We start from the raw sequence: 14,571 nt of genomic DNA, 5'->3' as shown, positions 1-14,571 counted from the left end.
CTTAGGATACTGTCTGAATTGATAGAAATGCTGAACGAACCGTAGGTGGAGTGGAAGGGTAGGAGAGAGTATGCTTGCACTGAGATTTTGTTTCCTATGGACCTAACTTCAAGTTTTTAAAATAAGCCTGGATTTTTTTTTTTTTTTTTAACTCTTCCTGCCATTTTCACCTTGTCTTATGGAAGTGTAATCTCAAGCAAATCATGGGCAATTGGAGGTAGACATCGACTTTAGTTCCTGGGCAATGCCTGATAGTGTTGGCTGAGGCCTGACTTTTACCCTAGTGTTTAGTTTAATTCATCAGTGTACATTTCTTATTCTTCTGAGCTGGCTTCTAGAAGCCAGGCAACTCAACTATATAGAGCCTTTCAAATACTATGGCTTTTCAGATTTTTCTAGTTAATGGACCTATGGGGTTATGGAGGGCACAGTCCCTCCATTCGCTGGCAATGAGTTGGGTTGCTGGTATTGTTGGTCCCACTTCTGAGCTGACCCACAAAGTATTACTATCTCACAGTGGTGTGAAGTACAGACCGTCCTGTTCTCCTGAGACTGAGGGTCTGCATTCAGGAAGAGGCTGCCTAGTATAGACAACTGGGTTGTTTGTTTGTCATAGTCCCAGGGAAGAATAGGAGGTGGCAAAAGTCTAATCTGAACTCGGGATAGAATTCTGTGCGAGAGAGAAATTTGCTACTCTTTCAGTTGAAATTTGGACTTTAAATCCCAAGAGAAGGCACCGGTAGGTCAGTTAATACTTCCTGTTGAGGCTTATACAAAAGACACTGCATTTCTAACAAAGCGTTTACCCATCCAAAAGAGAGATCCTGATTTGGCATATAAAACTACTGCCTTTTCTGGTTATCTTTCATCACTTGCCTGAGTTTGAAAAGGTGTAATAAATGGTTTGTGTTCTAAGGAAAGAGGCTCTTCCCAAGACCTGAGGCTTTCTCATTCCTACCAGCTGGGCCCATTGCTAAAATGCTTTCCAGTGGGCTTGCTTCTGCCTGGCCAGCACCTGGGCTGCCCCAGCTTGTAATTAGCCTGCCTTTGCTTCCTAAGCTTCCCAGGGTGTGGTTCTTCTTCTAAAAGCTTGTATGAATTGCTATACTGTCTCTTTATAGTTTAAAAATGAATCCTTTTTTGTTCTTTGCAACTCATTTGCTTTTTTCTTTTCTTTTCTTTAAATTACTATTAACACCTGTTGATTCTTTTTTTTTTCTGATTGGCCTGTCACTGCATTCCTGCTCCCCCTCCCTCTAGCTGGGTTTGTCAAGTCGCCCATGTCAGAAACTAAGCTCACGGGGGACGCCTTTGAGCTGTACTGTGACGTGGTCGGGAGTCCCACGCCAGAGATCCAGTGGTGGTACGCAGAAGTCAACCGGGCAGAGTCTTTCAGACAGCTGTGGGACGGTGCTCGGAAGCGCCGTGTCACCGTAAACACCGCCTACGGGTCAAACGGCGTGAGTGTGCTGAGAATAACCCGGCTCACCTTGGAGGACTCTGGGACTTACGAGTGCAGGGCCAGCAACGACCCCAAGAGGAATGACTTGAGGCAAAACCCCTCCATAACATGGATTCGAGCCCAGGCCACCATAAGCGTCCTTCAGAGTGAGTCCAGCACCCTACAGTAGTAGTACTGTAGTCATTAGAGGTGGCCCGATGACCCTTCCCTTCTGCTTCCCTTCCTTCTTCCCCAGTATGATCACTCACCCCACCCCTTGTCTTCGTTTTTTTTCAAACCCATGACCCTTCTGGTTGTAGTGTATGAAAACATCTGTGGCAACTTTTTTTCTTCTTTTCTTTGCCGTCCTTTCTGCCTCCCTTATCCCCCAACCCTTCTCTGTGTCTTTCTTCTCAGGAACAAAGAACTTGAGGAAATCCGTGACTGTTCAGAATCATCTGTGTTGGGGAGAGTTGGGGAGGGAGAACTGGGAAGCTTAAAAAAAAATTAAAACTCAGAAACTAGGCAGTCCAAGGAGGGTAGTGTTGAAATGGTTTCTCTCCCTCCCCTTTGATTTTGTAGTAGGTTTCCTGCTATACTTTTGCTGATTTCTTCTCTGGTGCCTTTCTATTTTTGTTTCTCTCCCCAGTCTAACTACCTTTTATTTCTTCTGTTCTTCTGTTTGAAGCTCTCTAAGTAGCTGCCTTCACCTCTATGGTTTTAAGTTTGTGTCTGCCCAGCCTCTTCCCTTACTGTGACTTGGTGTCATCTTGTTCTGTGATGGGAATGTTGCCATGGGTGCAGTGTGGTGGTGTGTTTTGGTTGTTGGGTGGCATGTAAGCTTGGATATTTTCGTAGTTCCAGCTCTTTTTCTTTTCTAAAACCGTAGCATGCGCTTCTCTGATAACAGCCCTCAACTGCAGCAATGTACTCCTCACTAGGCCTGCTCATTAGTCTCCTCTTAAAAGCAGCAGCCTGGGACTTCCTTCATATGTTTTGCTATTAGGAGCCAGGTGACACTAAGCTGCAAATTATTATTTTTAACCCATTTTTTAAACAATATTTTCCCCTTGCACAAAAATTACTATTTTTAACCCATCTCTGTCTGGAAGTCAGAGTTGCACTTGAGTTCTGTTCATGGTTTGACTCTGATGAGTTGCTGTTGGCACAGTGTGTCTTATCCCAGAGCATAGAAACTCCAGACATAGTGTGGGGACCACTCACACTGGCCTTTTCTTTGTGTCTTGAAAAAGGAGGAAACTAACTTCCACCCCTGTTTCTCATAGCGATGGGGTGAGCTGAACAGCTGGCTCAGAACCGTCCCCTTGTAACAAGCAGGTATGCGTGAGACACCAGGACTTTTGTGGCCACTCTTCTCTCTTTCTCGAAAGTGACTTGCTACTTTATGTTGGGAAGCAGAGGGAGGGTGAAGTCACCACAGAACCAGTGTTCCTGGCCAAGAAGAGTTCTGGACCCATATCAGACCTGGTTATAGTTGAGGGGGCATTCTTTTTTGGAAAGATCTTCTGGGTCTTTCGCCTTCTCTTTGAGGACACAGTGAGAGTTCTATAGCTAATTCTAGCTTAAAGAGCTGATTGACCTAGAATAGTAAAATCTTACTTTGATGAGGAATTTGGTAATACAGAAAGTGGTAAGACATGGGCCTTCAGTCTATATACTTAATAGCAAACCAGTATCTGTTCGTTGTAGCCACTTGAAGATCACTGTGGGAAAAAAAGAGTCCTTCGTATGGGAGTGGTAGGAGAGGCTGCTGCAGTTGGCACTGTTGAATCAGAGAACCTGCTTCTGGAAAGAGGAAAAGAAAACCTTGTCTGTGTGAAAATGGGGAACATTAACCCAGTGATTTTTTTTTTTTAACAATATTTTTCCCTTGCACGCCTCCTTCTCCTGCCCCCTTGCTCCTTTCCTTATAAAAGCAGAATTACCTAAACGGCCACAAAGGTCTGTGGAAGTTTGTAGGCATGGACTGGGCTGGGCATTTGCACGTAACACTTCCAAGAGCCTGACTCATAGCTAGAATGGCCATGCCAAGGGGCTAGAAAGAGATGAGGCTTTGGAGTACCTACCTACCAATCCCAAGAATACATAGCATTCCCCCAGTTTACTTAGAAAAAGCCTCCTAACTTAGGGTTGTCTGCATGTGGTTGAACCAAATCCTGGCTAGACTCTCTTCAGTCTTCCCCATCAGTCAGTTAGCTCTAGTTAGCTGTTTTGGAGAGCCAGGAGGTTGCTGCTGCTGCTGCTGCTGCTGCTGCTGCTTATTTTTTTGTTTGTTTGTTTGTTTGTTTTTTTAAAACACCCTGGATCCAACTCTAATTGGATTGTTTTATGATCTCAGCATCCCAAAAGACATTGCCTCTATGGGGAGGTTAAGTGTTCTATCTAAGAATGACCTCCTGGTAGTACTTTCCCCAATGGTCCTTGAGTAATGTAAGCCAGGAAGAGAAGTGTGCCCAGTTTTTAGGTATCTCTCTGGCCATAGCATGTTCTTTATATAAGCGTGATGGCTAGGGTAAGGGTCTGCTACCCACTGCTTTTAAGTAGAAATCAGTAGCAGGTAAACACATTTGAGCTTATCCTAAATGTTCATCTCTCTTGGACTTTCACTGGGCAGTGCTTGGCCACAGAAATAAAAGCCCCACCTTCATCCTGGTGCAGAATGCAGATGAGGCACCATGGCCAAGGAACTAGGTGTAGCGCTAGTTTTCATATACAGCAATCGCAGGAGGCAGGTCACCCTACCCCACAACCCTCCTATGGTGCAGAATCATATTTAAACCTATTTAAATTATCCACTTGCTCCCAGCTGACTCTCTCCTGGATCTTTAACACTTAAGGGAAAAAGTGCTTTCCTTTGCCTTCCAAGAATTCTTGGCAGAAAGTCTACCAGGTTGCTTTCATCAACTTCTTAATCTCCCTGAGCTGCAGTGGTCATTTGCATCGCCACAGGTAAGAGTAGCATTTACTTTGGCCTCCTTGTATTTAAACATCTGGAAGCTCTTGGCCTTATTCTCCGAGTTTACCCTTTCTCGGTGCAATCTGAGAGGAAGAGCCAGAAGGAGAATCCCAAATGGGACACAAAATGAAATTGGATAATAAAAATTCAGTAAAAATCTAAGTGTGTTTGGGTTTTAATGTTGCCTTTATATATTTTTAATTTCTCTTCTGTGGAGTACTGGTTCTATCTTTTTCTCTTTTGTTTTTGCTTGGTTTTGATTTTTCTTGGAATTGTGATGCTTTTTGCTGATGGTGTGTGTGCGCCTTCCATTGCAGGGTTTGCAGCCGTTCTGCTCGACTTCTTAAGGCCCAAGGGATTTGGCTTCTGTCCAGTGTGTCTTGGAAACCATGGGACACCACTGCGCTAACGTGTTTACATGCATCTGCTTCTGTCTTAGTGGCTGCTATGCCTCCATTATCTGTACATAGAGACCCTGTTTGATGTTACTGATAAGGACCAGTGCTGAATGGAAGATAACCGTTATCCTTTTGCCAGAGTTGGAAAATACAACTAATTTGTTAATTGAGCAAACTTAAGGTTTTGCTTTATTACAAGATTCTTCAAAGACATTAACTCTACAAGGCAGAAATGTTACATTGATTAGGAGGTCCTTAAGACATGACATTTCCCAAGTATCCACGACCTCCCCATGCTTCCCCTGTCCCTGAACAGCAAGCAACTTAGTTCCCATGGAGGGAGAGAGTTCTGTCCTCAGGTTAAGGCTCAGCACAATATTGCATAAAGTGGTGAGGGAAGGTGCTGCGAAGCTGTAGACAGGAAGTAGCCAGACACAGGGAAATGGGAAGTCAGTCAGTCAAGGGGGTTTCTGAGAGAGTATTAGAAAACAAACAGCAAATACCTCTTACTGTGGTTGGGAAAAGATGCTTAGTTTAGACTTCACCTGGAAATGTTTGACCAAAAGTAGAGAAAGAACTAAGCCTGGGGAAATAATAAAGACAAAGCACATTAACAAAAGACAACACATGTGGAAATGTCTTGACTTTAATACGTGATGGATTTCAAAGTGCTTTAAAGATGAAACTTCCAGGAATAACATAGTGTGATTTAAAACATTTCTGTTCAATGTATTATAATATTTGACTCAAATAGGTTATTTTTGTAGATAAGCTAGTGATACTATGTTATCTAAGCCCAGGATAGAACCAGAAGGTGAAGTATATATATATATACCTTGCCCTAGGGCACATGGTGGTGGGGTGGTCTTGGGGTGGTTGGTGGGGCAGGGATAGAGAATTCAGTCAGATATGTCTTCTAGGCCCAGCTTTGCCATTAGTAATACTTACGGCCTTGCACAAATCATTTTACTTTTCCAGCTCTTAAAAAAAGAGTGGGATTCAATGAACTCTAAGGGCCTTTCTAAAATTCTAGGAGCCCATAATACCAACACAGTATTGCACTCTAGTTATATTATCTCAGAATGGAATGTGTTTTAAAGTGCAATTCTGAAAGAAAGAAAAAAAAAACAACACTCGTTTTGGGACTAAGTATGGCTGGAGAGGAGTGACTGATGATGCTTTCTCAAGAATTTTGCCTCTACAAAATTGCTTCCACTTCCAGTAGGAAGTTTGCTTTTAGAATCCGCAGTGTCTTTTTTTTCTGCATAAATAATGCCCATGGCTGGTTTGCCATAGGTTTCACATTTAAATGTGGGGAAAGGAATACATGTATTATGTAATGATTACTGTTCCAAGGCCCAGTGACACCATAGAGAGTTTATTATAATAGGTATATGAATGATATGGCCTTTGTCTTCAGAATGGCAAGGTGGAGCCTGGTTTTCTAATTGAAGCTGAATTGTTTGGTGGTTCTTATAAAAACGTGGTATTGAAAAGCATAAGTGGATTGTTACCAGTACAAGCACCCATAATACTCCCATTCTTTCACGTCTAGGCCAACTGGTCTTCAGGCTGTTGTCTGCGCTAGTGGTCATTTGCTTATAATCATTGTTTTTCCTTTCTTGACTTCCTCCAAAGTGGTAAAGTGAAATTCCTCATGTGGTCCTGTCTGCCCTCCCTCTTTTTCTAGTTTCCCCCTCCTACCCCATCCAACTCTCAGGCCAGGGCTACAGAGGATAGAAGGCTATTGCCCCCTATCATTGTGCACTCTTATTACAGAGCCAAGGATTGTCACCAGTGAAGAGGTCATTATTCGAGACAGCCCTGTTCTCCCTGTCACCCTGCAGTGTAACCTCACCTCCAGCTCTCACATCCTTACATACAGCTACTGGACAAAGAATGGGGTAGAACTGAGTGCCACTCGTAAGAATGCCAGCAACATGGAGTACAGGTGAGAAGAGTGGGCAGCTCCTGGGGAGGTGGGAGGGAATGTGGCTGAGCTTATTTGGCATTCATAATCCATAATTGTGCCATGTAGGAGGGACATGAGATATATTTGGTTTTCCCATGGAGAGTCCAATCCAATATCTCAGGTAAGGTCCAGGAGTCTAGAAAAGATTCCCAAAGGATTCTAATGAGCGGCCAGATTCGAGAACCATAGATTCAGCCCATAGATGATTCCCTCACTCTAATCAGAGAAACTGAGGCCATGAAGTAGTGATTTATTCAGGGCAACAATACTACCCAGTAGGAGAGTCACAATTAGAATGTAGTCTGTTGACCTAATCCAGTCAGATTGAAGTCAGATTTGAAGAAACAGGTTGACGTCTGCTTTGAGACTCTAGAGCAAGACATCTCCCTAAGTGATCTTTCCACTGGGTAGATTTCCTAGTGAATTTCCTTTTAGGAGTATGTAACATCACTGTAACCTGATAAGGACCAGCGGATACAGGGCTCTTGAGTGATCTAGAGTGAGGATGGTAGCCTGGAAATACCCTTTGAAGACAGATGGATATTTGCTGGCTGAAGTTACCCAGCACCCAAAGATTTGATGCTTTTTGGAATATCTAGAACACATGGCACCCCACCTTTCAGAGTAGTTTGTTCCTGATTGAAAACTATCTGGAAAAGAATCAGCTAATCCTGCTTTAGCAGGCTAATGCACTAAAGTGAGACCAGGAAAGCCTGTGTGCCCAGTGGTAGCAAAGGCATTCTGCAGGATTTTGCAGCATTGAGATCTTCTCACACCCCTTATTTAATTGATCCCAATGAATTTGTGGCTCCTCCTTTTTTCCCAAGCAAGGAAACTAGGACTGAAAGAGTGACTCTTGGCTGCTTTAAGGTCAAATACTGTATCTAGTAAGTTCTAGAATCAAGGCTGGTTTCTAGGTCCTCTGATTTTCTAGAAAATTTTCTAGAATTCTTTTTCTTTTCCCTGCTTTGTCATCCACTTAGTGGTAAGTTAGTTAACCTATCTCCACTGTAGTTATTCTGATTAAAAAAAAAATCAGAAATTTAGCCGCAGCAGTTTTCCTCATAGTTTTGGAAAGGATTAATCAAATTAAGGTGGTAGGTGGAGTGAAAAGCATTTTTTTTTTTTTTTTAAGCATTTTTTTCTTGTTCTGTCCATTAGTTTTACAGACTTTTTATTTATTTATTTATTTATTTATTTATTTATTTATTTATTTGAGATAGGGTCTGGCTTTGTCTCCCAGGCCGGAGTGCAGTGGTGTAGTCTCAGCTCACTGCAGCCTCTTCCTCCTGGGCTCATCAAACCATCCTCCCACCTCAGTCTCCTCAGTAGCTGGGACCACAGGTGCACACCACCATATTTTTTTTTGGTATTTTTTATAGAGATAGAGTTTCGCCATGTTGCCCAGGCTAGTGTTGAACTCCTGAGCTCAAGCAGTCTCCCCACCTTGGCCTCCCAAAGTGCTGGAATTACAGGTGTGAGCCACCGTGCCCAGTCTCAGACTTGTTTTTTTAATAATACCTTCTTTAAGGTAGCAGACATCCAATCGTGTTTCTCTTGGGTCTTGTACTGTTGCCTGCAAAGCTTTGAGCTTTAACTTCATCAAGTTGCCTGACTTTATAAAATGCTGCTGCTCCCCTTTTTTTTCCCCCTCATCTCTCCAAGGGTATTGTATATCTCTAGAGTTTTTCAGGGATTCCACATTTCGTGGAATAACAACTGATGAGTTCCTTGGGCTACTTAATAAGTCAATCTGAGAAGCTTATTTCAGAACCCTGCCTCTGCCCAGCCTATAGGGGACCCTATCCCTTTGCTTTAATTTCTTCCTACTAGCCAGTCCCAAGGAATGGTGTGGGGAGATTTTGAGCCCATAGGCATAGACTCAAGTGTGGGAGTTGTCTTCCCAAGTATTTCTCATAGAACTTAGAAGTCTAAGGACTTCGGTCCTTTTTCTTTTTTTTTTTTTTTTTTTTTTTTGGAGACAGAGTCTCATTCTGTTGCCAGGTGCCAGACTGGAGTGCAGTGGCACAATCTTGGCTCACTGCAACCTCCGCCTCTGGGTTCAAGCAGTTCTCCTGCCCCAGCCTCCCGAGTAGCTGGGACTACAGGTGCACGCCACCACGCATAGCTAATTTTTGTATTTTTAGTAGAGACGGGGTTTCACCATGTTGGCCAGGATGGTCTCGATCTCTTGACCTCGTGATCCGCCCGCCTCCGCCTCCCAAAGTGCTGGGATTACAAGAACTTCAGTCTTAAGTTCAGGGCTGAGTTTGAGGAAGGAGCAGCAGCTCTTTTCTTCAGGACTTAGACTCAAAGAACTTTAAACCCTGAAGAAAGAGCTGCTGCTCCTTCCTCAAACTCTGGAACATTTGTTGATAAGAGCAGCTGACTTGTTTGTTTTCCAGTTGGGAGCATACTGATGTAAGAAGAGGCACGGTGTCACGTTGAGAAGACACCTTGACTGCTTTTCGCAGAATGTTGTGCTACCATGTGGATAACTTGAGACAGTCCCGGGGATGGGCTATGTCGCTTCTTGTCCGTAATCTCTTAACCTGTGATTCCTTTTTGGAATGAATAATATAAGATGGATAAATGCATTAGGCGAGTGAGTGGTCGAGTTCAGGAATTTTTCCTAGATGTTAAGTAGAGCAGTAGAGATTCACCATCATAAAGTATCATATTTTAACCCCTAAGTAAAAGAGCCAGAGCTCAGCCATGTATAAATATTCTCTGATCTGGAGGCTGGTGTTTTTCCTTTTTTTTTTAACCAATCTTTCTATACATGTTTGGTATATGTGCATGTAGGCCAGAGTGTACTGAGCTGTTGTGTAGTTGGCCCGCAGGGGTAAGAAAGTTTGTTTGGGATCACCCTCTGTGATTGAGATGAAGTGCTATTCTGGCCATATGCATTTCTTTTTCTTTTCTTTTTTTTTTTTTTGAGGCGGGGTCTTACTCTGTCACCCAGGCTGGAGTGCAGTGGCATGATCACGGCTCACTGCAGCCTTGACCTCCCAGGTTCAAGCGATCTTCCCACCTCTTAGCCTCCTGAGTAGCTAGGACTACACGCGCACCACCATTCCCAGCTAATTTTTTGTTTCTTGTAGAGATCGGGTTTTGCCATGTTTCCCAGGCTGGTCTCAAACCTCTGGGCTCAAGCAGTCCACCCACCTCAGCCACCCAAAGTGCTGGGATTACAGATGCGAGCCACTGCACCCGACCCATACAGTCTTCTTACACTCCTTCCTGTTACTCTGCTTAATTTGACCTGAATCCAGGCACAGATATTCACTCTGTGTTTGTGTTCACTCAATAATTCATTCATTTATTCATTCATTCCCCTGCCTCATTCCAGGTACCAGGCTGGGTCCTGGCTATGGGATTGTATGCCAAGTAAACAGTGCCTATCCACATAGAACTTGGTCTGTTGGGAAGCCAGACATTAATCGAGAAGTCACATCAGTATATAATCACATACATGATAAGTACTGTGAAGAAGCACAGAGTAGTGTGAGAGAATTTTGTGGAAGGAGATAACATTTAGATTGGGGCTGGAAGAAACTAACATGTAAGCCAAGACCTGAGGGAAAAGGAGTTAGGTAAACTAAGAGTGATAAGAAGAGCATTCTCTGTAAAGGAACATCTTTTGTGGAGGTTTTGAGGCAGGAACAAGCTCGAGACATTGAAAAACTGAAAAGAGACCACAAGAGCCGGACACTGGCGTGGGATGGAGCTAGGGATAGTGGGGCCAGAACATGCAGGGCCCTGGGGTTGATCATAAGACCTTTCGCTGCATCTCTGTGTCTGATGCTCTGATGGCAGATTTTTTCTTTTCCTTTAAACCATGCCTGGGTCTGTTAGTGAGTAGACTTGTGGAAAGGGATGCTACTAAAAGACAAGGTAGGAAGAACAGAAATACCAAAACAGGGTCTTTGGAGAAGCTCAGAAAGCTTATGCTTTTTGTTTCTTTTTGTTTGTTTGTTTTCTGTTCTTGTTTATCTAACTGGAACCACCAGGTGAACAACAAGTTTTTACTGATGGTTTTATACTGTATATCTGAAAATAAACTATAGTACTTTGGACGTCTTTCTATTTTGATTACTTCTTTCACATTTTGTTTTTCCCAATAAACCAGAGCATCCTAAGTTTAGGGGCCATGTTGCCATTCCATCTTTGTTTTCTTGGTGCCTGGTAAAGAGCAAGACATTAATGTTTTAGGATGCCCAGAGAGGGATTTTTGCTTTTAGGTAGAAGGAGGTGAGTTGCATTGAGTTTGGAGAGCAGGATCCCTGATTACCCCTTTGATTCTCCTTCTGTTGTATATTTTGACTGTTTTCAGTTTCCTCACTTGGTTTTTCTTCTCATCTCTGCAGGATCAATAAGCCGAGAGCTGAGGATTCAGGCGAATACCACTGCGTATATCACTTTGCCAGCGCTCCTAAAGCAAATGCCACCATTGAAGTGAAAGGTAAAACCCAGCAGAGGCTGTGGTGTGAGCCTCTCACTCTCCTTCCAAGGCAGTACTTTGGTCTGGACTCCAGTCTTCAAGCTCTTCTTCTTTCCATGTTGAGACACAATACAATGTTATGGTTAGGCTACAGGCTGGGGAGCCTGGCTGCCTGGGTTTAAATTCAGACCCCATCATCTACTAGCTGTGTGGCCTTAGCAGGTTACTAACTTCTCTTTGCTTCCTTTACCTCATTTTAAAAATGAGGATAGTACTACTTACATTATGGGTTTATTAGGAGGATTAAATAAGTTAATAGATTGAACTACATAAAATTGCTGGTTTTATATGTCAAAAATGTTTGAATGTTGGCAGCTCATATGGCCCAAGGCTTTGTGAAGCTCTTAGAGCAGTGCCTTACAAGTGTGATTACATACGTCTTCTGTGGGTCAGCAGGATTCAGGGGAAAGTACATTGTACAGAGTGGACATCAGCTGTTTGTGGATAATTCATTAGAATTTTAATAAAAACCCTGAAAGATGAGGCAGTAGCAGAAAATTCCAAGAAGGGCAAACAGAACTAAAAGTTGGAACTACCTAACATCATAAATCTTAGCTTTCCTATGTTATTTCAGAGAAGCATCTGAGACCCAGAAAAGTGAAACCTCTAGCTCTCTGTCACACAGTGAGTTTGTGGCAGAGCTAGCCTAGAACACAGGTCTTGAGCCCCAATCCAGTGTTTTTTCTACTATTACAAAATGATGATGAGAAGGCGGGGCTACTGTTTGAGGTCAGGTTTTTTATTTTCAGTCTTTCTCATTGTTCTTTAGATCCATAGAGTTATCCCTGGAAGCTCGAAGGACCAATTTAGGAGAAGGAAAGGGTCCGTATAATAAGTATTCAGGTGTTTCTAAAATATTTGGAAGGTTAAAAATGCAGATTCAAGAAAGGCTTAGACATATTCAAGGTTTCATTATATGGTATTATTAAATGAAAGTAATATCTTAGTGACATGGCTGTAACCTGTGAGTTGATGTAGGGATGGCCACTGCCTCCTCCAACTGCCAGTTTAATCCCGAGTGCCTAAGGGAGTTACAGTTGTGGGTCACAGTAGGCCAGGGAACTCAGCATTTGATTTCTTCAGTGGCTTTTCTTGGAGAAACCTTGGTTTCTACCCATTTTAGAAGAATGCCGCATTTATTCAACATGAGGATGAAGGGTGTGGGAAAACATTTTCTCTAAGCCAGTAAGCCAGGGAGGGCTCTCCGAAGCCTAGGTGAGCTGAGTTGTGTGGGGAGACCTTCTCTGTGAGACTTGAGGCCCTGCAGCATTCCTGGCTGAGCTTTCGGCACAAAGTCCAAGTGCAAAGAGGCCGGGTGGGTGAGGGAGGGAAAGAGTGGGGTGTCTAGTTCATTGTGCTCTCCAAGCCTGAGATAATTAGTCCTGACTGTAATCGTTAGTGACTTTGAGTTAATTTCTTTTTTTTAAGTACTACATTTTATTATTTACTTTAGCAAGCAAATTCTTCATATACAAGCTTTCATTAACTCCTGTGTTGTGAAAACAGTAAGTGAGTAAAGATTAACTGTGTAGACAAAAGGCAAGGGAGATTTAAAGTACTGAAGAAACCCAATTGCTTTCGAGCACTTCACATATAACTTGATGTGACAAACTTGATCAACTACTTAAACTGATTGTAAGTCATTATTTAACACAAGAGCTCCAAAAACTTTATTTTAAATGCCTATAGCTAGCTTCACTTTAGTTGGTAGAAACCAATCTTCATTAAAATTGTAATATCACTAAATGTATAGCATTTTATTTTAGGTTAATATAAAACATCAACTTTTCGGGTATATGTTAACACTGATTCTTCAGTAGGAAGAAGCATTCCTTAAGTAGACATGTAAATTTTAGACTACCTGGATTCCTAAATAGCTTCAGGAATAAATCTGATTAGTAAGCTAGAAGTGTTAGCTGTGGTTTTTTTTTTTTTTTTTTTTTTTTTGCCATGTCAAGAAACAGTTTAATATGAGGGAGTGTATTTTTTTTTCTGGTCTTTTTAGAAAAAATTATTTAGTTATTTATTGTACTTTAAGTTCTGGGGTACATGTGCAGAATGTGCAGGTTTGTTACATAGGTATACATGTGCCATGGTGGTTTGCTGCATCAGTCACCCCGTCATCTGCATTAGGTATTTCTCCTAATGATTTCTCAGCAGCACTTTCAAGAGTGGAAACAGAAATGGTTTTTTCATTTGTTTGGCTGCTTGAGAAGGTGGGGTTTAGTGGTCCTAGAAGCATCTTTCTTTATATTCTCTTAAGCAGGTAGGAAGCAGCGGTCGCCAGGGTAGTCCAGGAGTATTTTCAGAGCAAGTTACAACTTAGATGTTATGTTGAAGGTGCTTACTATACGCTGTTACATTCTCACTGTACAAATAGCCCTGTGAAGAAGGTGAGGCAGATGGTGGTTATCATGGTTTTACAGAAGTAGACCTTGAGAGAATTCTGTTTTATAAATATCCTAAACCATATTCTGGACCACCTTGGATATACTGTGTGTTTGTCTCTCAAGAAAATTTGTAAAGAATTCTAGTCTGTCTTTTCCTCTCCCCCCAACACCTGAATGTTTAATGTCTTGTCTTCCAGGTTATGGATATTGAGTCTGGTAAAGACTATGAACACTTCGCTTTTTCTTTATAAATTTTAAAGGTTTGCCATAGGCCCAGGATCGTATTCTAAGCTAGCTTCCAATTGTGGCTGAAGTAGAAAAACTGCCTGCATTTAGAGTAGTACACATGTGTATGTTAGTTCCCAAAACATTTCAATAGAAACTCTCATTCCCTTATTGTCTTTCGCGTGGGGATAAGAGACAGTCATCTTTTTATAGCTAGAGTGATTTGAAAAATCTGCTGAGTAAGAGAGAGTGAAGAGGTAGTTGTACTTGAGAACAGAGAGGGTGTGAGAACATCAGTGGCCTCTTGGCTGAAAGGAGTTTCTCAGAATCTTCCTGTGTGGCTTGAATTGAATCAGCACATCAGGGCATATAATCCAGACCATGCATATATATTTCTTCAATGTCTTTTCTGCTCTCAGCCATTTCTTCCCCATCTGGCTTTTCCTGTCTTTCAGAACACCTCTGGGGTGTTGTCTGGGCTCAGCACTGCGGGGAGTGAAGGATTTAGCCTAGCCAGGGACTGGGCATTATCTGTCAGATTACCAAATCTTGAGCTATCTGTGGTCTACAAAAGAAAAAAAGGCTGAAGGAACCAGAGAGAGGGACAGTGGCCTGGGAACAGAGCTAAGGTGACCATGCTTTTTAACCAAAGCCTGTAGATCAC

General features: G+C 42.5%; 1 protein-coding gene across 5 annotated transcripts in view; it reads left to right on the top strand.

Annotated features, from left to right (window-relative positions):
• Positions 1-14,571, top strand: part of NPTN (neuroplastin) — a 72,043-nt gene that overhangs the window by 33,970 nt on the left and 23,502 nt on the right. For 3 of the 5 annotated variants that reach the window (XM_032244771.1, XM_032244770.1, XM_032244772.1), the window contains exons 2-4: positions 1,261-1,608; positions 6,596-6,767; positions 11,159-11,253. In XM_032244771.1, coding sequence (XP_032100662.1) covers positions 1,261-1,608; positions 6,596-6,767; positions 11,159-11,253 — 615 coding nt within the window. The remainder of the gene's footprint in view (positions 1-1,260; positions 1,609-6,595; positions 6,768-11,158; positions 11,254-14,571) is intronic. The other 2 variants (XM_032244774.1, XM_032244773.1) reach the window with 1 other exon arrangement.

The sequence above is a fragment of the Sapajus apella genome, unplaced genomic scaffold (genome assembly GCF_009761245.1).
Source record: "Sapajus apella isolate SASKATOON/1434 unplaced genomic scaffold, GSC_monkey_1.0 scaffold55, whole genome shotgun sequence".
Taxonomy (NCBI): Eukaryota; Metazoa; Chordata; class Mammalia; order Primates; family Cebidae; genus Sapajus; species Sapajus apella.
This window is presented reverse-complemented; position numbering and strand designations above follow the sequence as displayed.